Source organism: Dermochelys coriacea, chromosome 1 (assembly GCF_009764565.3).
Source record: "Dermochelys coriacea isolate rDerCor1 chromosome 1, rDerCor1.pri.v4, whole genome shotgun sequence".
Taxonomy (NCBI): domain Eukaryota; kingdom Metazoa; phylum Chordata; order Testudines; family Dermochelyidae; genus Dermochelys; species Dermochelys coriacea.
The window spans coordinates 285,997,867-286,025,414 of NC_050068.2; the positions used below are offsets into that span (position 1 = coordinate 285,997,867).

General features: G+C 42.0%; 1 protein-coding gene across 3 annotated transcripts in view; it reads right to left on the minus strand.

Annotated features, from left to right (window-relative positions):
* The window catches only part of TPH2 (tryptophan hydroxylase 2), a 70,164-nt gene that overhangs the window by 13,946 nt on the left and 28,670 nt on the right, over positions 1-27,548 (minus strand). For all 3 annotated transcript variants that reach the window (XM_043493283.1, XM_038411867.2, XM_043493286.1), the window contains exon 8: positions 19,125-19,251. In XM_043493283.1, the coding sequence (XP_043349218.1) occupies positions 19,125-19,251 (127 nt within the window). The remainder of the gene's footprint in view (positions 1-19,124; positions 19,252-27,548) is intronic.

Genomic DNA, 27,548 nt, shown 5'->3' on the forward strand with positions numbered 1-27,548 from the left:
GGCAGATGCTATAGAACTGCAAAAAGCATTATTATTGTAAAAGGAATAACTTTTATGAGCATGCACATGCTGAAAGAACAGATTTTTGTTAAAATGGCAGTCTTTGGAAAGCCTGTATTCTCTGTGTAACTTATTTAAATCAAACATATCTAAAGTGACCAGATGGTAAAATATAATATGTGTCTGCCTACTACTAATTTATGGCAACATTACACATTAAGAAAAACCCCTTTAAATGAAAAGCTGATGTTGGGATACATTTGCCATATGCAATAGCTACAATATATCAATATATATCTTTGAAGAGATCTCTGCTTTAAGTAAGAAAATGAGATAGCTCACACAATGCTGCCATCTTCAGATCATTAGTCAGCAGTACATCATTATCACCACTACTGAAGATCCAGTGTATTATTATAATCTGTGATCTTGCAGGCTTTGAACAACTGTTCTACCAAGTCTACAAATGAAGCATATTGATAAAGAAGCTAAACATTAGTCATATAGCGTCACATATTAAAAACCAGAGGCATAATATATGTGCACAATTGTATGTCTACAGCTGCATGGTTAACTGCCATGACTGCACAAATGGTATAAATGCAAATGCTATTTGAGTTATTGAATGAACACGATCTCCTGCTGTGCAAAATCATTCAATTTGCACATGCAGGCATAGTAACTGCAGGCACAAATGTGAGCATGCAGGCTTTGGCTCTCTGGTTTCAAAGAGATGACCTACAATTTCTCCAGACTATCCAAAACATTGCAGCTACATTCATCTTCCTGCCCTGCTGCTCCAATCAAGTCAATCCCTCTCAAACTCCTCCACATAAAGGTCAGCCCCACCTTTGCAGAGCTACTCTGTTCCACTTTAGCCTAAATCTGGGCTCTTGATACTCTCCCTCTTGTGACCTATGCTGTTACACACTCTCTTCTACTTAACTATCCCTGTGTAGCCTTCTCACACTCCCATCTCATGCCTTCCCTCCACCCCAAGCCTCTTTGCCTGGAATAGCCTGGCTTAGTTCTTTCTACATGCCCAGTGACATCATTCCTCTAATTCCTGCCTCAAAACACTCACTCTCTCTTTCTGTTCGTTTTCTACCGTCCAATCTCCATTCTGGTGCTCTCTGCTCCCACTGTCACCTGTTATCATTTACAATGAAAGGAAATGCAAATACATTAAAACTGTAAACAAGAATTTTTAAAATATTACAACCCAAAATATGCACTAAATAAAACAAATCTCATCAGCTTCCATTGTAAACAATGAACCCTTTCAATATCCTTTTTTCACCTTTTCTTTAGTTGTCTCTTATCCTTCCCTTCCAAAAAAAGACATACTATATAAGAGGAGTAAAGATCAAATGCCTCCATTCAACAGCATTGCTGGATATGTTTACTATAGCAGTGATAAATATTAACATTAAACAATGTTGTACAACAGCTCCTAGCAATCACAGAGGTAGATGCTCTCTGTTAGGGGCCTGATCTAGCTCTCACTGAAATAATCGGAAACACTGCCATTGACTTCAGTGAGAGCTGGAACAAGCCCTGGAATGCAAGATACGCAGACAGGGAGTTTATTCTATTAGAGCACTGTGATTGTGGTTTCCTGGGGGAATGATCAATGCAAACAGCAAGCCACAGGAGCAGCAGGATGACTCACAGAAGCAGAAAGTTTATCCTTCATTCCCCTGCTGGTCCTTGAAAAGCCTTTGCTTGAAATTCCACTTTTGACCAAAATCAGCAAAGTGAGAAGATGAAGTGAAGGGTCAAAAACTAAAGGGTTTAAAAGAAATGAGAAAACAAAGAGCCAGAAGTGGTGTTCAAGGCTGCGCCTGCAGGTCCAATATATAGCAGATCTACAAGTTGGCATGGATTTAATTTTAGATTACTTATTTTGGCACATTTGGCTTAAGAATATGGAAGAGCATTTACAGTAGTGCACATGAAAGGTGTAAGGCCCCAGAGACTGGCACCCTCTGTTTACTGACAGGACAGGTATAGCAGCGAAGCAAGATTTGGCAGAACTTCCAGCCAGTATACCTCAGAGCTCGTTGCAGAGGTACCTCTCTCTGCAGAGGCCAAAGGGTAGTTCATTATCCATACACCCTATTTTGCCTTGCCACCTAGGCTGCCAATAAATATGCCAATTAGAGCTAGTTGGAAAAGATTTTTCATTCAAATTGAAATGGAAGCTTTTCAAAGGCAAAAATGGGAGTTAGGTGCCACACTCCCATGAAAAGTCAATGGGAGTTGGGCATCTAACTGTTCTTCGTATCTTTGAAAACTCCTCTTACAACATTTCAATGTTCCCTCCCCGCCCCCAAGTGCCATACCAGTTATGTGTTGGTGGATCTCTCTCTGCTGGCACCTGGGCTGAGGTCACCAATTCATTCACATAGCCAGCTGATGTGGGATCAGAGGGTAACGTCCTTCAATCACTATTTCAGCGGCTGACTTGTGTGAAAAATCTTTATCCCATTCTATCTAATGTAGTTTTCCCATGGTACAGCTTCAGAAACTGATGTTTGCACTTAATAAACAGTCTTCCACATTGTGCATGACATTTGATTTTAGCACTCCCCTAAAATGCCTATTCAGGAATTATCTAAGATGTTTTAGGGCCCAATTCTGCACACACCGACCCATGTCAGTAACTTTACACACATGCTTAGTTGCATTTAAGACAAATTGTTTGTGTATAACGGCTCACAGGATGAGGGCCTAGGAAGCTTCTTTGATGTTTTGGTTCTTCCACTTGATCATCTGCTTAAGAGGGTATTTTAATGCACAACTCTTAACTCAGAATATCTGATATGTCCCAAAACACGCAAAGGAAAATTGTTTTCTCCATGGAAGAGGAGGAAAGCTTTGACTTTTTAGCTCTAAAACTGCTGACCTGAGGACTGCATGGCTCAGAGAATTGGTAAATAGTTATATGCAATGGGGAAACTTACAAAAATAATTCCAGTGCAGTTTAAGCCTAAAAGTTATAGAAAATTTAATACCTGAACAATTTTCCTCCAAATATTTATGGAATTGCCAATACATTTTAAATCAAGCATGTTTGTGATCCTTTCCAATTGGTTTTCTGCCCCACTGAGCTTTGCTTGCATGAATGTTTGCAAAAATCCACTGTTTATCTTAAAGGCTTGAACATTCACCAAAAGTGCATTCTGAATTGCACATTTGATTGAAATATTCTAAATTTGTGAAATTCACAGTTAGTGACATACAATAGGTCATCCTATATAGGAAAAAAATACAATATGTGACTTATGTAAGTAACCAATATAGCACAAGTGTTGGAATTTGAATATAAAGAAGTCAAGTCTCCTTGGCAGTTCTTTATACGGGAAAAATCTTTGCTTAGAAATTCATGCATAATTTTGAACAAATCAAAATTTTGTGATGAGCTCATGAATAGCTCACAAACAGAACGAGAGGCAAAATTCAATGAATAAATTATTCATTATGGATTATTTGCTCAGTTCTGCTTAAAAAAGTGACCCTATTTATAGCCTACAGCATTTCTAAATAAGAAAACTAAGCTTACTCTAATTTTTCAGGCTAGTCTTCATTGAAGCATATTGTGTAGCTCATTACCTTGAAATGCATTTGGGCTCATTGAGTTGAAGTTTCCTTCATGGCTTCCAAAGAATATCAGTAAAACAATATTCTATTTTTCTTTTATCAGTCTACTGCTTTGCATTCATCTTTTTCTGACAGTGAGTGTTTGGAATAAACTGTCTATACACATAATCCTGAACATGTATGGCACCTGTTCATTTGTGCATTGTGGGATAGAAGTAATGCAGCACACAGAACTTACAATGGTTGCACTTCTGTTTGCAAACATCCGCATTTTGATACAGTGTATTACTTCATGCAAATCCCTGATTCTGATGCTGCAGCCCTGGCCTCTCTGGAAGGAGAGGGCAGGGCCATGGGGTGGGAACCATGGGAGGGTCCATATGTTGGTGTGCCTAAGGCCCCAAATGATTTTTACACCAGTCCTGCTCAGCACAGAGAACTACATCTTGTCTCCACCTCACCACGATTCTCTTCACTGCAGTGCAACAGCTTGGAGCTCCCTGCTGCAGATTGAGCAAAGATGCAGAATTAAGACCCTCTGTAATTAGCCAGTAGATATTTCAACATAACGGGGTGCTGCTGGTTAATTCAACGGTTACTATATCTATGGCTAAAGAAACAGCTTTGGCATTAATTTAAAACAGGGTAGGATTACTACCATGCAAACAGGAAGTGCCCTCACATGATCCAGTTCAGACCTGCACTCAGTATTTTTTCCAATGTCCCCCAGGAGACTAGGAAGAGCCCACACCATCACCAGTCTGTTACCCTGAGCTGCAGTTAGCATATCACAGAATAGTAAGGAAAAGAACCTCACATTTTTGCATTCTAATTAACTGGCAGGTCTGCAGCACAAGTAATTACAAGTAGATAAGACCACTGAAAGTCTCCTATGCACTGCTGCTTAAAGCATTTGTTAAAAGTGCCACACTCAAGCCCAAAGACTTTGCTCTTCCTGGCTTCACTTCTCTGTCATTTGACTCTTATCTTCAGCAGCTCCCAAGGCTTGAGGTTTATTATTTTTTACGGCGTTAAGAATTATGTGCAATAATGAGCAGAATTCTTTCCAATTTACTTTACAATGTGTCATGTGAATTCATATCCAAGGTTCTCCACAGGAGCTGGAATGAACATGTGCTCATTTGTTTTTCAAGCTCTTGCTTCAGTTCTGGCTGTCTGACATAGCTCTCGCTGCTGCTCAAGAGAGGCAGACTAGGGCTTTTCGACATCCTTGCTGGGACTCCAAGAGATGGGATCCTCTGAACATCAAGTTAAAACAAATAAGCTAGGTAAACATGTGTCATCTGTGTCCTCTCACAGCCTATGGTGTCTGGCATGCCAGAGCTGATACAGTATCATCCTTTGCAGTGCAGAGGTTAGATTCAGTAAATGTTTTTAGGGCTCCGCCATGCCTCTTTTCAAGGACTGTAAGCTGCCGCTGTTTTGAATGGTGACTTGACATAACAAAAACGTCCATAGCAAAAGCATTCATAATTGAGTATAGTCTAGTCCTAGAGTGGGACCTCAGGAGTGCCTCTCAACATTCAGATTCATACTGCAGCATGGCACAACTTGAAACATACAGAGGAGAACTGTGGACTCTGATGTCAATAGGATTGCACCAATCTAAGTGAGATTAGAATTTGGAACATATGCATGCTAAGATTAGAAAAGCAGAGAGGTCACCTTGCAGTCCATTGCCTGCTGGGGCACCTTTCAGTCAGTGCAGCTATACTGGCACAATCTGAGCGTGGGCACAGATGACTAAGTTGCCTTTTGTGTGTCCTGGATTCTGGGCTTCTTTCCCCTCAACCCCATGCAGCTGCAGGGGCACTGAATTATGGATGCTTCCTGTAGTCACTTGTAGGCCAGGCCACCCCAACTGTCCAAAATAGTACAGCATATGCTGGCCACCCCCTCTAACACTCCTGCATACACCCTAAAATGGGGGCTGGGAGGAGGCACTGAAGGGCTGCTCCACCTGCCTTAAATGACCAAAGAAGACCCTAAATGCCAAGGAGACATTGGTCACTTTACACTGTAGGAGTGTCATAAAGGAGCAACAGCAGGGGAGAGACTTGAGGTTAAAGTTTCCCCTAGTTCCCTTGGTAGGCTATTCCATCGCCCAGCCTGTGTCACCATGAGGAAGATTCTGCAGAGTCACAAGAAGCAAGGTCACAGCTACCAAAGGAAATGACAGAACCTCCTTACTTAGAGCTGGTCTTCACTACGGGGAGATTGACAGTGCTGCAAACAATGCAGCAGGGATTGATTTATTTTAGCGGGTCTAGTGAAGAACCACTAAATCAATGGCAGAGAGCTCTCCAGTCAACCCTGATACTCCAGCTCTCCGAGAAGAGTAAGGGAAGTCGATCGGAGACTGTCTCCCATCGACACAGAGCAGTGAAGACACTGGGGTAAGTTGACCTAAGCTACATCGACTTCAGCTATGTTATGGAGTAGCGTAGCTTAGGTCAACTTACCCCAGTAGTGAAGACAAGCCATTAGTAAACGGAGAGCTTTCTGAATCACTGGCCTAAGTCAGCCCAAAGACAAAATTACTTCTGGCTGCGGGGCCCTTTAAAAATTATGCTTGGCTAATGTACAGCCAAAGCCCAAGCCTCTCTGCAATGTTATTTCAGGGGACGCATATGGTGGTCCCCCGATGTCATTCCCTGGGGCAGACTATGACCCACCTAACTGCCAGATCAATTACCACCCACAGCAATTGCACTCTAGGGAACAGTGTCAGAGTTACTGAGCCTGCCGAGTGCATCCCCTGACATATTAGCTGCAGGTTAATGGGATTCATGAACATCTGGCTTGGTCAGCAGAGAAAGGCCTAATTTATCTGCTAATGAGGAGAAACCACCTCAGAATTGTGAGCAGCCTCTATGGACTGTGGTGCCTGGAAGGATTTTGGAATTTTTGCAGGCTCTGCAGCTGTGGAGGCAAAAACCAGGCAGACGATAGCCCAATATAGTAAACAAGGTACCTTTTCCCCCTACCAAACCTCTCTAGGTTTTGTGCCCCATTTCAGGGTAAAACATTTTAATATTTTTGGTGGTAATTTTCCTTTACTAAATTAAAAACCTCAGTTTGCAAAGAATAACTTCCTAATACATTTAAATTAATAAAATAATAAATCCTGCACTAATTAGCCATTTTAAAAATTAATTTAATTTTTTTTAAAAAAATCTTATTAATCTACTGTATCTATTTACTAAGAGCTAATTCAAGAGCCAGAAAGTACATCCTCGTCTTTATTAAAAAAAAAAAAAATCTGATTCCAAGGAGTCTTACTGTTGTAGTTAAACTTGAAAACTCAGTGTTTTTACCATTTTTATGTGAATGTACATGGACCCCAGAAACCTTCTATGGCTCTTGATGCATGTGTCTAGCCTGCTTTTGGGGGGCGGGAAGGAAGACATCAGTGCAAAAATATCTGTTTCCAGCTGAAGAACAGACCAAGGGAGAATGGTAACTTAGGGAATCTTAAGTGTCTATTAATTATGTTGCTAAAAAAAATATACCCAAACAAGAAATGTTTCAGTCCCCCCAAAAAAGTGTACATTGAGCATCTCCCAGCATGCTTTTCAGCAGTAAGGGCATATAAAAAAAATCTGTCAAATACAGATTAGCTGGGTGAGTCACCGTTGAGTTTCCTACCAGAAGTTTGTAAACGTATCGTAGATGATCTGAATATACTCCACAAAGTGGAAGCAAGTTATACTGAGCAAATGCTTGTCATTACGAAGATCACAGTAATCCACCGTGTTCCCCAAATGGCCTGAACAATATATAATACCTAGGATCTAGTAATAGAGGCATAATAAGCTACCCATATGAAAACAATACTGAAGTAATCACTAATCATCACACACAGACAGGTGGATAAGATCTGTCCTGTAATTTGCCCAAATTAATTGCATAAGTATAACAAATTGTTTATAAACTGCAAACCCCCAAAGTTGAAAGTTTAAGTATAGGAAAATATAAAAAGGTGAGAAAGTAAAAATGGCTAATTATATCATTAGGGTTTTTAACTATTATTAAAAGTTATTAGTGAATACAGTCTTACTGGATGCCACAAGGATGCATTACAGCCAATTATGCCTTCAGAGCAGTGTGCAAAGACCTGCTGGTTGCATCAATTTAATTAGTGGAGTAGTGGATTTCTCTTGTCCCAGATATTCGTTAGAAGTTTGCTTTTCCTCTCACAGACTCTGCTGAATTAGTACTAACTGAAGCTGACTAACAGGAAAGTCAAGCAGCAAGGAAGGAAAGAGTTGGTGGGTGGATAAGAACAAAGGAAGAGAGAAAGAAGTGAACAAGGGGAAATCATGCATTGGCTAGAAAGAGATTTTCACTATACCACCACTTCTCTATCTAGTTCATTCACTGTAGAAACCCACATGCCTACAATGCTTTTTGGTAAGCAATGGATTAAAGTTGATAATGCAGGGTCAAATTCCATCCTCATATACATGTATGGACTCGCACAGACTGTTATGGGGCTGCACACATGGAAAAGAAAACAATTTGGTACAGAGGTCCAAACCCATTTAAGTCACTGGCAAAATGCCCATTCATTTAGGTGGTGTCAGACTTGGACCTGCTAAGTATGGTAGATCACCGAAAAAGATTTCAACTAAAAATCTGGAAGAGCACAGTTCATCCAGCACTTTGGTGCCATTTGATACTAAGATGACAACAGATATTAGAACCAGTTCAAAAGCTGTAGCACTAAGTAGTTAAGTATCAGACACAGTCAGCTCCTTACAAGTATCAATCATATTTTGTCGAACTTTTTTTTATTTTATCTACACATGCAAAGATGATGTCCAGCAACATACCGGCTGAGAGAATCAGTTTGGTACATTTTGTTGTGCCCAGCTTGGCTAGACAATGATTAAACAAATGTACAATTGTGAATACTAAAATGAGCACTTTTTCCTTTGAGCAATAAGATAAAACTCCTACTTACACAGCTGTGTAGAAACATGGATTTTCATAATCTTTCCACAAAAATGACATTTGTGCTAATTTTAGTGGACACAACTATTATTCCTTTTGGGAGCAATTACTTACTGAAAGATTCCAGACATTAACAAAGCTAACGTGTGGTTTGCAGATCTTTCCTCTACCCTTTGACTCGGTCCGTATCTTAGAAAAAGTTGGAACAGAAATCCTTGGCACTGCTTTATGGATGAGCAGAGCAGGCCCAGGTAGCAGTAGTATGTATGAAAGGGTTTTATTTCCCAGGCGAGGTATAGATTTCCTCCTGATTGGCTGGAGTAGAACATCAAGAGGCACACCTTTCATTTAGGCAATCTTTTTATAGTACATATACACAAGCATAGAAGAAGTAGGCTCGGATCTGTTGTTGATATAGTTAATAAATGTTGCAGTATTAACAGTAAAGGGAGTCTGAGCTGCTATCTCCCTAATCTCCAACTTTGCCTTATACCTACATACTGCTGGAGGAAGACCTCAATTATTTGCACTAATGACTCCAGCTAACTACCGTTGTGCATAACTGAATCTTGTAGATTTAGCAAGTAAGTATACAAACACAATAAAGCTAGTATGCTGCATCATAAAATGTACTTTGCTCATTTACATTGACATCTGTAGATTCAATTGATAGTAATTTTTAATATACTGGTAACTGTACTGTAGTATGTTACGCAAAGTCTTAGTGACTTAGACATCCATGGTACTGATTTGAACATGCACAATATTGTGACTAAATGCAAAATTTTAAAAAGTAGCAGTGTGAACATGTATTACATTTTCACAGAGCTCACTCTCTTGCTCTCTTTTTCAATGTGTATGTGAAGGACAAGGAGAGTTAATGGGTTATCATTAATGTTGTGTTGACACCCTGCTCTACATTCTCCTCCTCATCAGGCCCAAGTGGAAGTATTTCTCTGCTCTCCCAGCATCTGACAGACATAAGAATCTAGATGAAATCTAGCAGAAGCTGAAAAATTCAGGAGTGATTCTTGTTGACAAGGGGAGTGTTGTAAAGAAGAACTAGCCAGCCCAATGCTCATTCCCTCAATTGAGGGTCTATCAATTGCTTCATATCTTAAATTCTTACTAGAATCCTCTTTGCTCCTGGATTACAAGAGAGCTGTTTTGACTGGATGATAGTCATAGATTAGCCAATAGACAGTCTTGCCTTTAATACAGGCCAGCTGTAGCTCTGTTAGCTCAATACCAGATGACTGTAATACATTCTCCCTAGAGAAGGAAGCTACAACCAATGCAGTGCACCCAGCTTCCTAACTGGAATAGGTGAGGTCAGCATTCTGCACTGGTTGCATGTTCACTTTGGGGTCAAACTCAAGGAATTGACTGTGGTGTATAACAGTATCATGGTGCTTGCTTTAATGGATATGATTTACTCAAAAACCTACTACTTCATGGCATGACACATGAACTTCGCAGAAACTCTCAGAAGTCAGCCCCAAGGGTGAGCTCAGAAAGACAGGGACAGTGATTGTGAAAATCACTCCTGCCAGAAATCCATCTGACCCTGAAACTGACCACATTCAGACAATGTGGTAAAATGAGCCTTGCTTCCACTAATGAGAGTTAGCTACCATTTCCCTGGGCAAGTTATCTTATTGCTGGCATTTCCTCTTTTTAATTGTTGGCCTGATACGAGTGTAAGATAAAGTATATGCCTCCTGCATTTGATGAGCCTCTGCTGGTCTAAATTATACAAAGTCTACCCAGCTGATATGGTGACGTCTGTGATGAACAAACAACATTTCAAAAATCTCCCTTTCCAAAACTCTGCAAGAAGGGGCATCCTGGTCTAGTGTTCAGAGCACGGGGCTGGGATCCAGGGCACCTGGGTTCTAATCTCAGTTCTGCCACTGACTTGCTGGGTGACCTCGGCCTTCTCTGTGCCCATTTCCCTTCCCACACTTTACTATCCATACTGTTCAAGACACGGCCTGTCTATTACTATGTGTTTATACAGTGCCTAGCACAATGGGGTCCCAAGTGCTACTGTAATACTACTACTACTAAGGCAGAGGCATGGAAGAGATCAGGCGCAAGGGCAATTTTTAACTGTAAGGGTCAAATTCCACTCTGATATTCTCTTGTGGTTCCCACTAACTTCAATCCCATGGATTTTGGTGGCTCACAGAACTACTAGGAGAGAATTTAACTCTGATGAATGTAGTTGAGTTTTTTTAAATCTCTGCCGTGGTGGGATCTTCTTTTCAACCTTGCAGTCAATAAATCTATATAAATTTTAGAAACGGCAACAGATTTAGAATCCTTCAATTAATAAAACAGTTAAACTATTTTTTCTTTATGGAAGCCACTAACCCTCTAACTTATGTGATTTGTGTGTTTAGGAACCTGGAATTTCTATAGAAACTCGTGCAGTTGCTGCTCACTGGTGGCTCTTGCTGAAGAATTCTATGGCGTTTACAAAAGACACGGTTCGTGCTTCTTTGCTAGCATGATTCCTGCTCTTTACACCTAAAAAGAAAATAAGTGAACAAAACCAAACCACAAATACTCCATCAAAATACGTTAGCCCCCTCCTACCTAATCTGAACTTCAATCTACGTCAGCGAACACCAATGCTGAAGCGGTAGATGTTCATTATTTATGTGCACACCTAAATTCTACAAATTCTCACAGAGCTATTTAGAGTATTTATTTTTTTTTATTACCACTCTGGCAGAGCACAGAGTCACTGTATTAGCTACTGAACTGCCACCAACTGCCGTGATTGCAAAATCTGTACTTTCTTAATGATAAGAATGTTTCTCCTGAAAATAGTAGTCATAACATTTAAATGTTTTGTCAAATCCACACCATTCTCTTATTATCTTGTAATGTCAAAATATATTACTTTTGTGATGAAAATTTGTACTTGTAGTTCAATAATTCACTGGACAATTTTTATTTGACAAATGTTATTTCGGAACTATAAACACTGTCTAGACTATTACTACAATACACTGCTAAGTTTCTGTGTAGCCTGTACATTTTCAGCCTTCTAAAGTTTTTTCTGCATTTTTAACTATTTAGGGCCTGATTTTCATAAACAGCATCTCATTTTTGCAGGAGCAATTTTATATCTACAATGACACCCCAAATTGTGACCCGCAATTAATTTTCAAGTAGTCCTCTTATACATCTACCTACCTGATTACAATGCCAAATCAATGCCTTCATCTTACAGTTGGATCCCTGCAACACCTACGTGAATTTGATTGCAGGCCTGGGGCCTAAGGAGCTAAACGTATAAATGATATCATGCACAAGATCAATCTATAAAATCTAATTATTTGTGGGTGCAAAATAGTGCCTGAAAACTGGAGGCCCATTCAGCAATCAGGCTGAACAATTCATAGAATCATAGAATATCAGGGTTGGAAGGGACCCCAGAAGGTCATCTAGTCCAACCCCCTGCTCAAAGCAGGACCAAGTCCCAGTTAAATCATCCCAGCTAGGGCTTTGTCAAGCCTGACCTTAAAAACCTCTAAGGAAGGAGATTCTACCACCTCCCTAGGTAACGCATTCCAGTGTTTCACCACCCTCTTAGTGAAAAAGTTTTTCCTAATATCCAATCTAAACCTCCCCCATTGCAACTTGAGACCATTACTCCTCGTTCTGTCATCTGCTACCATTGAGAACAGTCTAGAGCCATCCTCTTTGAAACCCCCTTTCAGGTAGTTGAAAGCAGCTATCAAATCCCCCCTCATTCTTCTCTTCTGCAGACTAAACAATCCCAGCTCCCTCAGCCTCTCCTCATAAGTCATGTGCTCTAGACCCCTAATCATTTTCGTTGCCCTTCGTTGTACTCTTTCCAATTTATCCACATCCTTCCTGTAGTGTGGGGCCCAAAACTGGACACAGTACTCCAGATGAGGCCTCACCAGTGTCGAATAGAGGGGAACGATCACGTCCCTCGATCTGCTCGCTATGCCCCTACTTATACAACCCAAAATGCCATTGGCCTTCTTGGCAACAAGGGCACACTGCTGACTCATATCCAGCTTCTCGTCCACTGTCACCCCTAGGTCCTTTTCCGCAGAACTGCTGCCGAGCCATTCGGTCCCTAGTCTGTAGCGGTGCATTGGATTCTTCCATCCTAAGTGCAGGACCCTGCATTTATCCTTATTGAACCTCATTAGATTTCTTTTGGCCCAATCCTCCAATTTGTCTAGGTCCTTCTGTATCCTATCCCTCCCCTCCAGCGTATCTACCACTCCTCCCAGTTTGGTATCATCCGCAAATTTGCTGAGAGTGCAATCCACACCATCCTCCAGATCATTTATGCTTAAATTGCTTAAGCCCATCACAGAAATCTTTACTGCTTACCTTCAAAACAATAAATAACTTTCTATTCCTTCTCTTACCTTTGAATGATATTTTAGAAAGCATAAATGCTTTATTTCCACGTGCAAAGTGTGTCCTGCTAGGACTGACCTACTTAGCTTATAAACTACCTAAACAGGAATCTTGTCTTTTTAAGTGTTTTGCAAAACACGTTTACTCTGCACCCTATAAATAAAAACAGCAGCAGCCATGGCCCAATTCTCCACCACAGTTGCAAGGCCTGGCGCCGGTGATTTCTCCACATGTTGAATAATTTCTCTGTCTCTACCACAGAGCAGCAGAAGAGCTGCTCTGAAGCCCCTACTGCTGCCCTGAAGCTACAGAAACCCATTCCACAGGGATCCGTGACTGATAGAGCCACATAGCAATTGATCCACCAGGCTTGCCTCCTGCATAGTATCCAGAAGCCATTTCTTCCCTCTCTAGCAGAACCAGGCCAGTTCCACTGTACCGGGGGCCCTCTGTAGCCAGAGAAGAGAGCAGGATTTGGCTTTTTGAGATTCTGGGATACTCCACTTCTAAACTCGGTATGAGTCAAATAAAATAAAATCTGGCTTGAACCCTCAACACCATTCATGATCAAAATTTGGAATTGGTTTGTTTACAATAGCTCACTCTCTTGTTTGCAGTCTTAGCCTTTGTATCTCTCTCTCTCCTTTCTTTTCCCAATTCTAAATGCATGATACTTCCTAATCAAAGCCCATCACTGTACCCTACTCCTGGCCAGAATGAGGAATTTAGCAGGCTGGGCTGACCAAACATTCTCTATCACTTGCAATGAGAGTACCTTTGTTGTTCTTGCTATAGTATTTTTTCTAGTGTCTTGGTATGATTTTATTAAATAACTGAGTCAGGATTAATTGCTTCTGACTCTCAAAGCTTGTTAGATATTGCCACTAAGCATTTGTTTCTCTGCCCATTTGTCTCTGAACTAGCGACCTTGATAAAGCATTGTAAAGCGTGTAGCAATATTCTAATAAGGCAAAACTGATTCCTTGAATCCACCAGGTCTTTTTCATTTAGTCTAGTTCTTTTCTGCTAGTTTATTTGCCTGTGCATACTTTAGGAAGGACTTGACATGATGTGCTGCAACTGATTTAGCTGAGAGCCTTGCTGAAATGATCCATCTGCAAATATTATTAACTCAACAGGAATCCCAAAATGAGAAAACTGCACATTGCAATGTGCTATTAGATTGCTACTCAATGTGCTGTGCCACAGCTCACTTTAGAAAACAAGAGTAGTAACCCACTAAAAAGAGGTTATCTTTCTCTTTTAATTCAAAGAGATCTGTGCAATCCTTGGAGTGACTGGGAATCTCATGTGGTTTCAGGAGTACTTTTGTATTCCATTTCTTATATCTATTGCAGATTTTCCATTTGGATACATTTCCAAATAAATCCAGTTGAAAGCATTTATGCATGGCCAGAACAGAACAGCTCAGGTGTGTTCTTGTACTTCTCAACTAGACAGGCATTGTGGATCATGCTTAGCATTTTTAGCCTCATGCTGTGTAGTATGATACAATGTCCGATGCAATGTATCCCATCATGTGTGGCAGTTTCCTCTCTACTGTCCTAATAAGTTTTTATCATTGGAGATGCTTGGGCCTTTCCTTTTGTCCAAGTATCTAGAATCATGCTCTCTAGCCTTTATCAAGTTGGCTCATGATGGGTTTCTCATCTGAGCCTGTCAAATTTTGTTTGGCAGAGGAGTAGATTTTGAGTCATATTTACTTCAAACTCTTCTTGCAGCTCCCAGTTTCACTACTTATAGGTGTTTGTGGAAGCAAGATCTCTGTAAGAAACAACTTCACTTATTAATTGTGTTTACATTTTTACTGTGCTCATCCCTAGCAATAAATTTTAAGAGTAGCTTGCTTTCATTGATCAGTGGAGTTTTTTGAAGGCTGCAGCCCACAGGCCTATGGGAATTTCAGTTCATTGAATTAATTGTTTCATAATGAAAGACGGCTGCCCAGCTTTTAACCCTCTCTTACAACTCAGAATGAATGAGAATACTCCAAAATTGAGGTAACGTGCCAGCTCTAACTTTAGGCAAACATACTTCAGGCAGACACTGTGCAAGCCTACCGAAAGAGCAGTTACAAGGCAACTCAGTCCTTATCTTCAACAGCCCCATTTTTCTTGTTCTGGTTATCTCTTTAGCTGATACAATGGGCAATTGTCCTGAATTAGGTGCCTGCTCTTCAGTCTGGAGAAAAGAGCTAGGATGAAGCCAACAAATTCAAATAATGTTGATCTTCAATGAGGAAAAGCAAATGGACTAACCCAACGGACCACTTAGTTTACCTTACTAAGAGATTTCTGAATGTTCATTTTTAATATGCATACATGCAGTATTTTGTATATACATGTATATAACACACATATAGACAAATAGTCTGCTTTAAAAAGACTGACTACATCACTGGCCTCATTTATTGTTCAGGGGAGAGTAAATCATTTACATTTGTAACAACAAGCTTGAAATTAATTTATGAAATCTCATCACATTCAAATTCCTGCAGTTTCAGAAGCAATTTATTGCAGAAGTGTTCTGTACACAGACCAGCAAAAACAGGATAAATTGCTTGGTTTCCACTGTGCTCTACTATCAAAATGTTACAATAAATATTACAAAGGGAAAGGGGACACCAATTTTCACCTGTGGAGACTTCAAGGTTTAAATGCAGCTTCAAGTAAAAGACAACAGGAAAGAGAGTTTAGTGGTGTCACTTAGTCTCTAATGGCCATGCCCTTAACTAGACAGATTTGTTGACAAACCTGGGGGAAAGCGGAGGCAATATCTGTATGCACTATTCCTGCTTTGGAGTACTACCAGTTAACACTTTCCATCCGAGAGAGAGAGAGAGAGAGTGTAAAAGTAAAATTAGGTCAGAAAATTGGAAACATGAAGCTGACCACAGTGCTCCAAGCAGTAAAATAGTCTGTTTTAGTGGTTTGTATTTTTACGGTGCTTTGTGTGTTAGCCATTTGCTTTCTACACTGCTTCTCTCTTTGCGGAAAATTTATTGGTTTCCTCCCTCCCCAGAACTTCTTAAAGTGAAAATCCACTCTGAAAAATTACAGTAAAAATGATCTTGTGAGCCTCTTTCGATATTTATTTTCTCTCAAGGATTCATAACACAAATATGCTCAGCTTACAAATAAAGAGGCTTTTTCTAGCAGCCAGAGCTTCAAACATCACCTGAGAGCTGAGAGTTAAGCTGAGTTCTTGCCTTCTCATGCAGCACCACCACTAATAAAGATTCAACAGAGAAACCATTTTCACTCTGACACCTATAAAATATAAGGTTTCAGAGTAGCAGCCGTGTTAGTCTGTATTCGCAAAAAGAAAAGGAGTACTTGTGGCACCTTAGAGACTAACAAATTTATTAGAGCATAAGCTTTCGTGAGCTACAGCATCCGATGAAGTGAGCTGTAGCTCACGAAAGCTTATGCTCTAATAAATTTGTTAGTCTCTAAGGTGCCACAAGTACTCCTTTTTTTTTCTATAAAATATAAGTCTTTAAAATATGCTCTCAATCACACCAGTGCAGTGTCACTGACTTTAATGGGCATGCCTGGGTGAATAACTAACTGGAACTTAGTGAACAATTCTGTTGATGTACAAGGAATAGAATCCCACTCACATTCCCTCAGTTGTGTTAGCGCTGCCAGACAAATGGGAGTTAAAAAAAAATCAAACTTATTTTTGCCTGTAACACACACACACACAGAGTAGATCTGCTGAGTAAGAAGGGGCCATTTTTACACAGTTGCTTTTCAGAGCAGAACCTCACTTTCAGTTCATGGAAACACCTATTAGGAAATCACCTGTAATAAACTTCCCCATTTCTGGTCTGAATTCCTGAGTTTTTTTCCTCTCTTCCTAAAGCCATTCTCCTTCTCAGTGATGTCTCAGTTGTTAATCTCATTATCTTTTGAAACAGGTCATGATAATGGGTTACTTGCTTCAGCATGTTACTCCAGGCACATTAGTATGCATGCTCTAGGTCAGTTCATCTGTTTCAGTATTTACTTTGAAGCTGCCTAGCTGGAATCTCATTCTGTTTTCTGTCTTAGATCTTTGGCTGATATTCTGCAGCTCAATTTGTTTTCATATCTCATTTCCACCCTTGGTTAAACATAAAATGTTGTTGTAAAAGTCAATTAATAGCAACTTGGATGCCATTTAATGGATAAAATTAAAGCTGTTCCCTTTGTACCCCCACCCCCATGCTAACTGCTAAGAAGTGGTAAAAGATCCTATTCTTTTCACCTGCCCTCATGTAGACTCCCACATCCTAATCATAGAATCATAGAATATCAGGGTTGGAAGGGACCCCAGAAGGTCATCTAGTCCAACCCCCTGCTCAAAGCAGGACCAAGTCCCAGTTAAATCATCCTAGCCAGGGCTTTGTCAAGCCTGACCTTAAAAACCTCTAAGGAAGGAGATTCTACCACCTCCCTAGGTAACGCATTCCAGTGTTTCACCACCCTCTTAGTGAAAAAGTTTTTCCTAATATCCAATCTAAACCTCCCCCTAATCCTACATGTTATTAATGTGTGTGTGAAAGATTTTTCCCTGTATAGGAGATCACAAAGCAAATTTTAGTAGCTGCAGAGTGTGGTATCGGTCATCTTGTTGTCGTGTCCTCCTACCGCTTCCATACATATGCGACTACTCGATCATGGCACTATGGCATGTCACTGGAAAAGCATTCTTGCTCAAGCAGCTGCTATCAGAGGAAATGGTTCATATTTTGAGGCTCTCTGCCACAGTCTTAGGTATTGGGGCCAGTGATGTAGCCTCGCTTGATGATCAAGTCTCTAGACTGGCCAACTCTAGTGTGGAGTCAATTAAAGCAACACTAAATAATCCAGGGGTGATCTGCACTGGGTGATATGCACTCAACTGGTGGGAGCCAGAGCACATCGTCTGCAGGTTCGTTCTTTATTCTCGGTTGTCATAACTGAGCCCTTGGTGACAATCTTAGGAGTTTAATGATGGCAAGAAAACTTTGTTGTGACTTCAGTCGACTCAATATTGGTGTTATATTGTACTACCACTTTCCCATTTCTTATTACCGTGATGCTACAAAACAAAAGGAAGACATCAATGACCAGAACTTGCATCCAAGCCCGGACACCAAGACTCCTCCTTGAGACTAGTGCTATCTGTTCTCTCCATAAATGTTGAAGGACTGACAGCTTCTAAAGTGGCAATGATTGCTAAATGGTATTGGTGATTCACTAGGCACTCTTCCCTCTCACGTGTCATCTTTCACAAGAGGATTAAAGCCAAAGTTCTGATCTTTTGTGGCCATTAAAATCCATTACACATCTCACAGGAATGCAGGTGTTATTTCCAGTTGCCTGGCTAAATTCTAACTTGGGCATTTATGTTCTGCCTATTTAAAGTTCTCTTGTAGGTTCAACTGCATATGGAATTTTTAGATATTGAAAATATTCATGTTTGTCGAGTTATCTGAAGAATGTGGTTTACAAAATTATTTATAGTATTTGTTTTATAAGGATAGAAAATGAAGGGTACAATAAATTAAAACCAAACTATAAAATGTATCAAATCATCTTGTTATTAGACGTGCCCTAGGGGGAGTATTAGCTAAACGCATTCATTCAAATTCATTAGTCCATCATATACTATATTATATTGCACACCTTCAAAACAGATCAGAAAGAGGGAGACAGACTGTGGTACCACTAAGGGCTACATCAGCTCCCATATACAGACAGCTCCCCATATAGGAGAACTTGGAGCTGCACGCACAAACAAAGGAAGACATTTTCCCTAAAAATGTCTTAGTTGCCTTGTTTCCAGAACCTGGAACAGGAATAATCTATGTTAACTAAACCTTGAGATTAGGTGGTACGATATAGAAATATTAGTGTGTTACAAAGCATCCAGTGACCATATGCTTGTTCCTGCTCCTATTAAAGACAATGGGAAAATATCAGTGACTTCAATAGGAGCCATATAAGGCCTTGTAATTGTAATACCACAGTAGTCATCTGAAAACTGAAGAATACATTTTTAGAAGCCGTTAGACAACTCTTCATTTTAGTAACCAAAGAGAAACATAAGTCATCGAAAAGATGCAGTGATTGACTCACAGTAGCTAGTTTCTGAACTTCTTCATCAGATGCTCCCAGTGAGGCCAGTCCTATTTCTTGTGAAAACTGGGCAAACTTGGGATCAGCAAGTAGAGGCACATGCCCCAGGAGTTCATGGCACGTATCTCTGACAGGAATTAGAAGAAGAGAATGTTACATATATAGAAATAGCATTAGCTAATATATTATCACTGACAGTAGTTTGATACAAGCCATTCTATGCACAGTTACTGCCCCTCAAATGTATATGTACCATTAATATTCTTACAATTAAATATTTCTATTGCAGTACCAACACACTCAAATGTATACAACTCTATACAGATGAATGCATTTGCTTTCACAAATAGATTAAGTTATTCATTATATTACCATCACACCTCAGAGCCCCAGTCATGGACCAGGTCCCCATTGTGCTAGGCACTGTACAAACAGAGAAAAGACATCCCCCACCCCAAAGAGTTTAAAATCTAACTGTCAATTATCCCCACTTGCCCCTTAACCTCACCAATCACTATCAAGTTGTCAGTAAGGGTCTGAGCACTGTGTAACTCGGCCAAGAGGGCAGCAAAGACCTAACTGCCCAAAAGAAAAGAAAATCAAGCCCACCCACTGTTACAATTTTCACCATTTCTGCCCAAGTGGAGTGAACCCGGCACTACAAAAATAAAAAAAGTCTCAACTCTTTTGGATTCAGCTCTCGAGCTCTGTGTTTTGTTATTTGAGGTTGAAAAATATGGTTGTGAAATTGTCCTGTTTCTGTTTGTATCCTCTTGCTGGGCACAACTGATTGAACACACACACCGAGATCCCATATTGAAATTTAGACCATAAAACATAATGGGCCAGATTCGCGGCCTGCTTTGTGCCACTAGTGGCATAAACCTATCTTAACTGGCCATTTGAGGATTCCCCACAGATACGGAATCTTCAGGTGGTACAGAACTGCCATCACAGATCCTACAGCACCTCCTGTCTCAGCTGCAGGACAGGAGGTCCCTGCACCTAGATGATCCTCAGCTGCTGAAATAGCTTCAGGCTGCTCTGTTTTGTGATGGGAAGTGTACTGGCACTGGGTTGGCTCCAGGATTAGGGGCTTAAAGTCACTTTTGCACCCTTCTTCAGTTTTGCACAAAACTCAGCTTAGCCAAAGCAGAGAATCTAGACCATTTCAAAAAGGCTTGGTATCTTTTCAGCCATGGATCTTTTGCAGTCCTCAACTGGAAGTACAATATTAGTCACCACAAAATACAGTCACATATTCACAAATAAAGAGAGTATGTACAGCATCTAAAAAAGCTCTTATACTGAACATTCTCATAACTGTGTATTTGTTTCCAAAAAATAATGGACCTGGTGTAGTAAAGTTCGATTTAAAATCTAATCTGACATTTCCTTTCCTTTTGTCTCTTTAAAGAGGTTTCTTTTTTTATTGTAGCTGTAAAGAAATGTTTTAAAGGCAGTGAGAGAACATCAGGTTTTTACTTTCTATCCAAAATCATCCCATTTGTCTTTTATAAGGTATGTTTTGTGCTGAATGACACAGAATCTGACATTTCAGATAAATCACAAAAAGAAAAAACTCTCTATTTAATTTAAAGGCTCCTATTTGTAAGCACTATTCTTCACTCAGAAATATGTGGTGTCTATCCCTAGGTAGAAAGTAGTTCCTGCTTTCAAACAAAATAATAACATTTTTGTTACTCTCTCCCCTCCTCTCACCCTCGCTCCCCCCACCTCCACCCCAAGAGTTCACTGATTGAGTTGTATTTTGTGGCATGTTATCCCAGATGTCCTCAGCCACAACAGCATAATGCAGTATTGGCTAGAAAGCTGTATTCACACTGCCCCACTCACTGTTGCTCCTAGTGAGACAATCATAGGTCTCTAGTTATGTAATGTTATCCACATACATGACTGGCTAGTTATATGATACGAAAGAATTAGGCAATCTCACTTTCCTTATGTCTATTTTATCTGTAGACATTTTCCTATGATAACATGAAAATATGCCATGGGTATTACGAATATAGTTGCAGCTTTAATACCAAACATTCATAGCCTGGTCTGAGCATTCACTGCTTGCAAAACCAGACTAGTGATGTCTCCTGGCCAACTGAACAATGTTCCAGAAAAGCCTTGCACTGAGTATTGCCTTGAAATGTTACTTTCTTCTGAGCACTACAGCTATCTCTACAGAAGAAATTGGCAAATTGGGGAGCTGAACATAAACTAATCTGATTTCTAGATTACCACCGGGTCAGGTGAACTCTATGCAGGGAATATGGATGCACTCAGTCCACAATGACAGCCCACCATTTCTGCTCTACAAATACAAAACACATATGATATAGCTGACCAAAAGCAGCAGGAGACATTAGGGTAACAACTCTTCCAATGTAAACATGAGGTAAAGCAGAGATACACCATGAAGAGAATTCCAGGTCTGAGGTGCACAGTTACTCATGCTTCCCCAATGGCAGAACATTCACTGCTTTAGCAATCCTAATCTCCTTCTGTTTCCTATGATATCCCAGGTCAGCATGATTAAAGCACCAAAGTCTGACCACTTCATTTCCCAGATAACAGCTGCAGCATGAACAAGCGAATGAGGGATGGAAGAGGTAATGGAATACACAGAAGCAACCATCAGGATTGAGACCCTTAGTATTTCTAGAGTCAGGAACAGACTATCAGATCCAGTGGGAGGCCAAGAAAACAGCCAGAGGCACAAATGGACAGACCCAACAGGAATCTCTGAAACTCAATGTCCAGGAGAGAGCATTTCATAAGGAAAACAATATCCCACAGTACCTCTTATTGAAAAGAAGGACTTCAGTGCTAAGCTCCCTAGAAAGTCACCCGGCACCCATTTTTCCCCCTCAACTAATGCAACCTGCCTGCAAAGGATGCACCGATGCAAACCAGTAGAGGTGATATAACCATTTGCTGAAGCATTGTGTCCCAAAGTAAGTGCTGAACTAATTCCATCCAGGGGTCAAAGTGTCATGCCTTAAAGAAGGCTCCAAATCATCAAAATCTTACAAAGGTGCCAGTGAAGCAGGGCCCAAAAGCAATGCCTGCTCATTATGAAGCTGTGATGTACCAATCCTTGGTAGGTGCTATGGCCATAGGCGTCGACTCCAGGGCTGGAGCATCCACAGGGAAAAAATTAGCTCCCCTCCCCGCTGCCCCATCTCCTCCTCCTCCCCCCCGAGCGCACCGCATCCCCGCTCCTCCACCTATCTTCCCGCCTGGCCGCCTAACAGCTGTTTGGCAGCATTAGCACGTTCTGGGCGGGGGGGGGAGCACGAACATGGCGCACTCAGGGGAGGAAGCAGGGCCAGGGCAGAGATTTGGGGAATGAGTTGGAATATTGGCAAGGAGGGAGCAGAGTTGGGGCAGTGACTTTGGGGAAGGGGTTGGAAGAGGCAGGGCCTCATGGAAGGGGCGGAGTGGGGGCAGGGCCAGGACTGGAAGGGAGCTCGAGCACCCACATGAAAGAGAGGAAGTCGGCGCCTATGGCTGTGGCCATGCTGAGACATCAAAATATAGGGTGACCAGACATCCCATTTTTAACGGGACAGTCCCGTATTTAAGCCCTCCTGCAGGTTTGCCAACGTTTTCTTAAAATGGGCAAATTGTCTCGTATTTTATGTTCCCACCCCCATCAGTACTGGTGGGTCCTGCTGCTGGCTGGATCCCTGCTCTCCAGCCCAGAGTGTGTGTGGGGGGGGTCCAATGGCTGACAATGGGGGAGGGTGGTGCAAGGCTCGTGGAGGGGTGAAGATTCAGAGCGCAGGGCCAGCCGCTCTCCCTGCTGGTCCTTTAGCACAGCCCACGCTGCGTGCTGGCTCTTGGCTAGCAGGGCCCTGCCCCCCATCCTGTTTCCAGCTGGCACTGGTTGCATGCTGTGATAGTTGGTGAGTGGTGGCCAGTTACGTGTCAGCTCTGCTGACGTGCTCCTCCTCTTGCTGTCCTCTCCCTGCTTTGCCTCTTCACCCCCACCATCCCAGCCCCACTGCTCCTCCACATCCCCCCACAGCGGGGCGCATCCCACTTCCAGTGTTGTGCAGTGAACCAGCCCCTGGTCAGAATGCTCAGATCACTAGCAGCCTGGCCGGCCCACTCCTTCCTTCCCCCACTGCCTCTGGCTGGGCTGGCACCCCAGGAACCCCAAGACCCTCCGGCCCAGGGCGCTGGCAAGGAGCCGCTGAGTCCTGCATGTGTCAAAGCCCCACACAGCACTGGCACAGGGAAGCCTTTTCACCCCTCAGCTAAGCTCTGGAGTCATGGGGGAAGGGAAACGATTTCCAGCCTGTTCACACTGCGAACCTGCAGGCTCCCCAGAACCCCCCTGGGTAGGGGCTTAGTGCCCTCTTCACCCCCCACACAGCCAGGTCCTGCCCCCTGGGAGCATGGGGCTGCTCTGGCCCCTAGGCACCCTCCTCTGCTGAGCCACCTTTCTTGTGGGGTTCACTGAAGCTCCTGCAGTAAGGTTCCCTGGGCTCTGGTGTACAATGCATCCTAAGGAATTAAGCCCTTCCTGCCCACACTGTAGCCAAGGGACAGGAGGCAGCTGGGTTATGTCGGTGGCCAGAGCAGCCTGGAGGTGTTAGCTGCCTTTCGACACTGTGCAGGCAGGAAGGGACAAGCTGCTTCCAGCCACACAGGAGTGGTGGGGGAAGAGATGAGCTCTGCAAAGACGCAGGCCAGGTCATCCCTTCCCCCTCCTCCTCCCCTGTGGCTGGAAACAGCTCCCTTCCCTTCCTTCCCACACAGTGCTGAAAGGTTGCTGCTGGCCGCATTCTGATGTGAATCCTGGCAGAAATCTGGGGAGAGGGGCATGTGACCCTGTATGCCCCCCCACAAGTTGCCTAGAGAAGACATGGTGCCAGGTACCAGGAAAGGTGGGTCTGTCCCGGGGGCCCAGCCAGGCACTGAGGATGGACAGCACCAGTTAGGGAGAGTCAGGTTGATTGGTCACCACCCGTGTGAGAGAGGGGTACGGATGTGCGTGTGTCACCTCTTCCTATGTGAATCCTAAAGTCTTAAAGATAAGAAGGTAAATAAAAAGAATCCAACTACACAGTATTTCTTTTTAAGAGAGGCTCAGTCAACTTGATGTTAATTTAAATGTTTGTATGATTGATTGCCATTGAACTCACTTGAATATGAGTAATTTTACCAGGTGTCCCGTATTCAGCATTAGGAAATACGGCCACCCGATCAAAATGCCAAGCCAAAATAGTTAAACTAAACTGCAACAGAGCAGCTTAAGCACCCAAAGCTCTCTAAAGCCCCAAAGTACTAACTCTTAATAGAGAGTTGGGGTTATTCTGAAGTGCTGATGTGTCCCGACATAGGTACTGAAGTGCCAAGACTCCGTAGACGCATGAGGGCCATTCTGAACATACAGAGCTGTGCTGAGCTCCACTTCATGGTGGTGACAGGCTGAGGCTATTATGGAAGAAGATCTTAATGTGCTGAGGGCCAGGGCATCAACAGTGGTGCTAGGATCCCAATGCAATGTGAGACACTGAGTTACTGCCACATCAAGGACCTACTAAGGCCTTTTTTGTCCAGAGATAACTATGCACAGAGGCCTCATGTGCTGATGGCCCGAGGCATTAATTTGTCAAGGTTCTAAGGCTTCAGAATAATGACGACTCACTTAGGGCCTCTCTCAGGTACTGAGGAAGGACACCATCAGAGTTACCAAGGGCCTAACAGACACAAAAGCTCTGATGCCTCAAGTCTCTAACGTATCAAAGGCCTACTGAGACCCCATCTCATGAGGCAAGGGCTGCTCCATTTCAATGATCATTGAGACACTGATGAACTGATTCATGAGGGTTCTGAAGGCTGACCAGTGATCCTAATACATTCAGGGCTATGCCATGCCATGCCAAGCCAAGATGCATGCTGAAGGTCTGTGGACTGCATCAAAGACCCAAGGCCTGTGATGAGCAGAAGCCCATAGTGATACTGTTGTGCCAAGGGGTCACTGATGTCAGGAAACAGCACAAGTCTAGCCCTGTCTCCAACATACCAGTCTAGCTCGGCCAGCCAGTGCAGAACCTTGACCCCTTTCTAGCCCTCTCCACCTGCACTGGAGAAGCTAATACTGTTGTCTATACTACCAGAGAATACAAGGACTAGCCCTGCACAAGGACTAGCCATGCACATGGCAACAGGTCTGATGAGAGGCTGTTTGCATCCTTTACCTCCTTGCAAACCCACAAAAGGGTAGACATAATCTTGACCTAGCCAATTTGCTACATTAGCAAGGGGAGGAGGAAGGTTCCCCTCCTCCCCACCCCACTTTTGGCTTATATATTTCTCTGTGGGAAAAAAAAAAATTTTTTTTTTTTTTTTTACATGTGCCATTACAGAGAGTTGCCTTTAAAAAAAAAAAAAAAAAAACACAACAGTACCCTGCAGGCAGAATCATGTACCGATGTTTGGAATTGTCATAACAGTCTCATAGATTTCCCAGCAAGTCTAGTCCTTTATAGATAGTCTAAACAATATAACTCTTTTCTTAACTACCAGACTCAATTCTTTTGTTTTGTACTATTTGAAAAATAATTAAGTGGCTTTAATTTATTCATACACATTGAGAGGAAAAGATTCAGTGATAGTTTTCACTGTGAAAGATTTTTGTAGGAACAAATTGGCCAGCAGAGGAAATCCATATAGTTCTGTGAAGGTAGTAGAAATATCATAAAACCAGGAAAGAAAATGTTTTAAAATGCAGATAGTGATGATAAAAATCAAGCAAAGTGATTCCCTAATTTCCATCTGGCTCTACAGTGTGGGTGGGAAGCCTGATCATGAAAGTTTATGCTCAAATAAATTTGTTAGTCTCTAAGGTGCCACAAGTACTCCTTTTCTTTTTTTTAAATCAATAGGAGTCATTTCATCAGGTTGATCGTATTCAAATGCAACATTCACAGCCTCAGTCACCTGCAGCAAACCCCGCAATATGTTTCCATAATTCAAATAAGAGAGAGCAGGGCACTGCAATTATTGTACTGCAAAAGGGTGAATATTAAGGGTGAAATCCTCTTCCCATTGGAGTCAATATGAGTTTTGTCATTGACTTTAATGGAGCCAGAATTTCATCCTCAGTTTTTGAGTGTATCTGCTGTATGCAAAATCTTATGAAAAATCAGAAAATGTTAACAAGGTATTTATGTATTTTTGCTATTCATTTTTCTGAAATTTTATTATTTTAGAACAAAAAGATCTGCATAAAAAGAATAAAGTTCCTTTTTATAATTAGCTTCTTAACAGTGTTTCAAATGCTAGTACTGTACCTATATAATGTACATGGTTCTAATGCTTGGAGTCATCAAGGCAATAAGGATTTCCCATTAAATTCAGAAACAAAAGTAATAATTTTAATTTCACTAGAATTACTACAGTGACTCTTAGGATACCATGAATGGGCAGTTTAGCATAAGAATTTCTGTTATTATTAGGGTTGCCAACTTTGTAATATTTAAAAACTGGTCACTCAAGCAGGAATGCCAAAACCTCCTCTTCCCCCTTAGGACCCGCCTCTGCCCTGTCTCTTTCTGCCAAGGTCTCACCCACTGACCCCCCTCTTTCCCTGAGGCCCCGCTCCTGCCCTACCCCGAGGACCAACCCCCCGTTTTCTCTTCTTTTCCCCCTTCCTCCATCACTCACTGCTTTTCCCCTCCTCCCTTCATGGGTCGGGAGGGACTTTCCTGCGGAGCTGGGGTTGGGAGCTGCAGTTGCCCAATGCAGGTAGGGGGCTGCCCCGTCTGAGATAGGGCTGGCATGAGTGATGACCTGGTGCCTCCCCGCCTCCCCTGCTGGCAGTAACCGACTTTGGATGTCTGGTCAGTTGATCTGACTGGACACCATAAGATCCCCTTTTTGACCAGACTTTCCATCTGGCCACCCTAGTTATTACATATTACGACCTAATCTCTAAGACTTACTGCACAGTTCGGAGCCTGTATCAAATTAAGCATTGATACCATAAATATAGTAGCCAAAGGGACAGCTCATGTGAGCAAAGTTACACACATGCTTAAAGCGTTTGCTGTCTCAAGGCCTTTGCACTTACTGGGATAACACCCATAAATCTCCTTGCATTGGCTAAGAATATACTCCAATTGTTTTTACTTCATAAATATCATCCCTCCTCTGCTGAATGTTAGCAGATTTTGGGGCTTGGCAGGTTGTCTCCCCATTGGAAAGATCAGTGTAGCAGAGTCTAGTATTTTCTTAGAGCAGCTTATTTATTTATGCTATGGGTTCGTCTACACTACCCTGCAGTTTGGACTATGGGGGGGCATGAATAGCAGTGTGCACCAAACTGCTGCACTGTAATTTCGCTGGTGTGCATGCTGAAGGTGCAAACTAAAAGATTCCTAGTTCTCATTAACG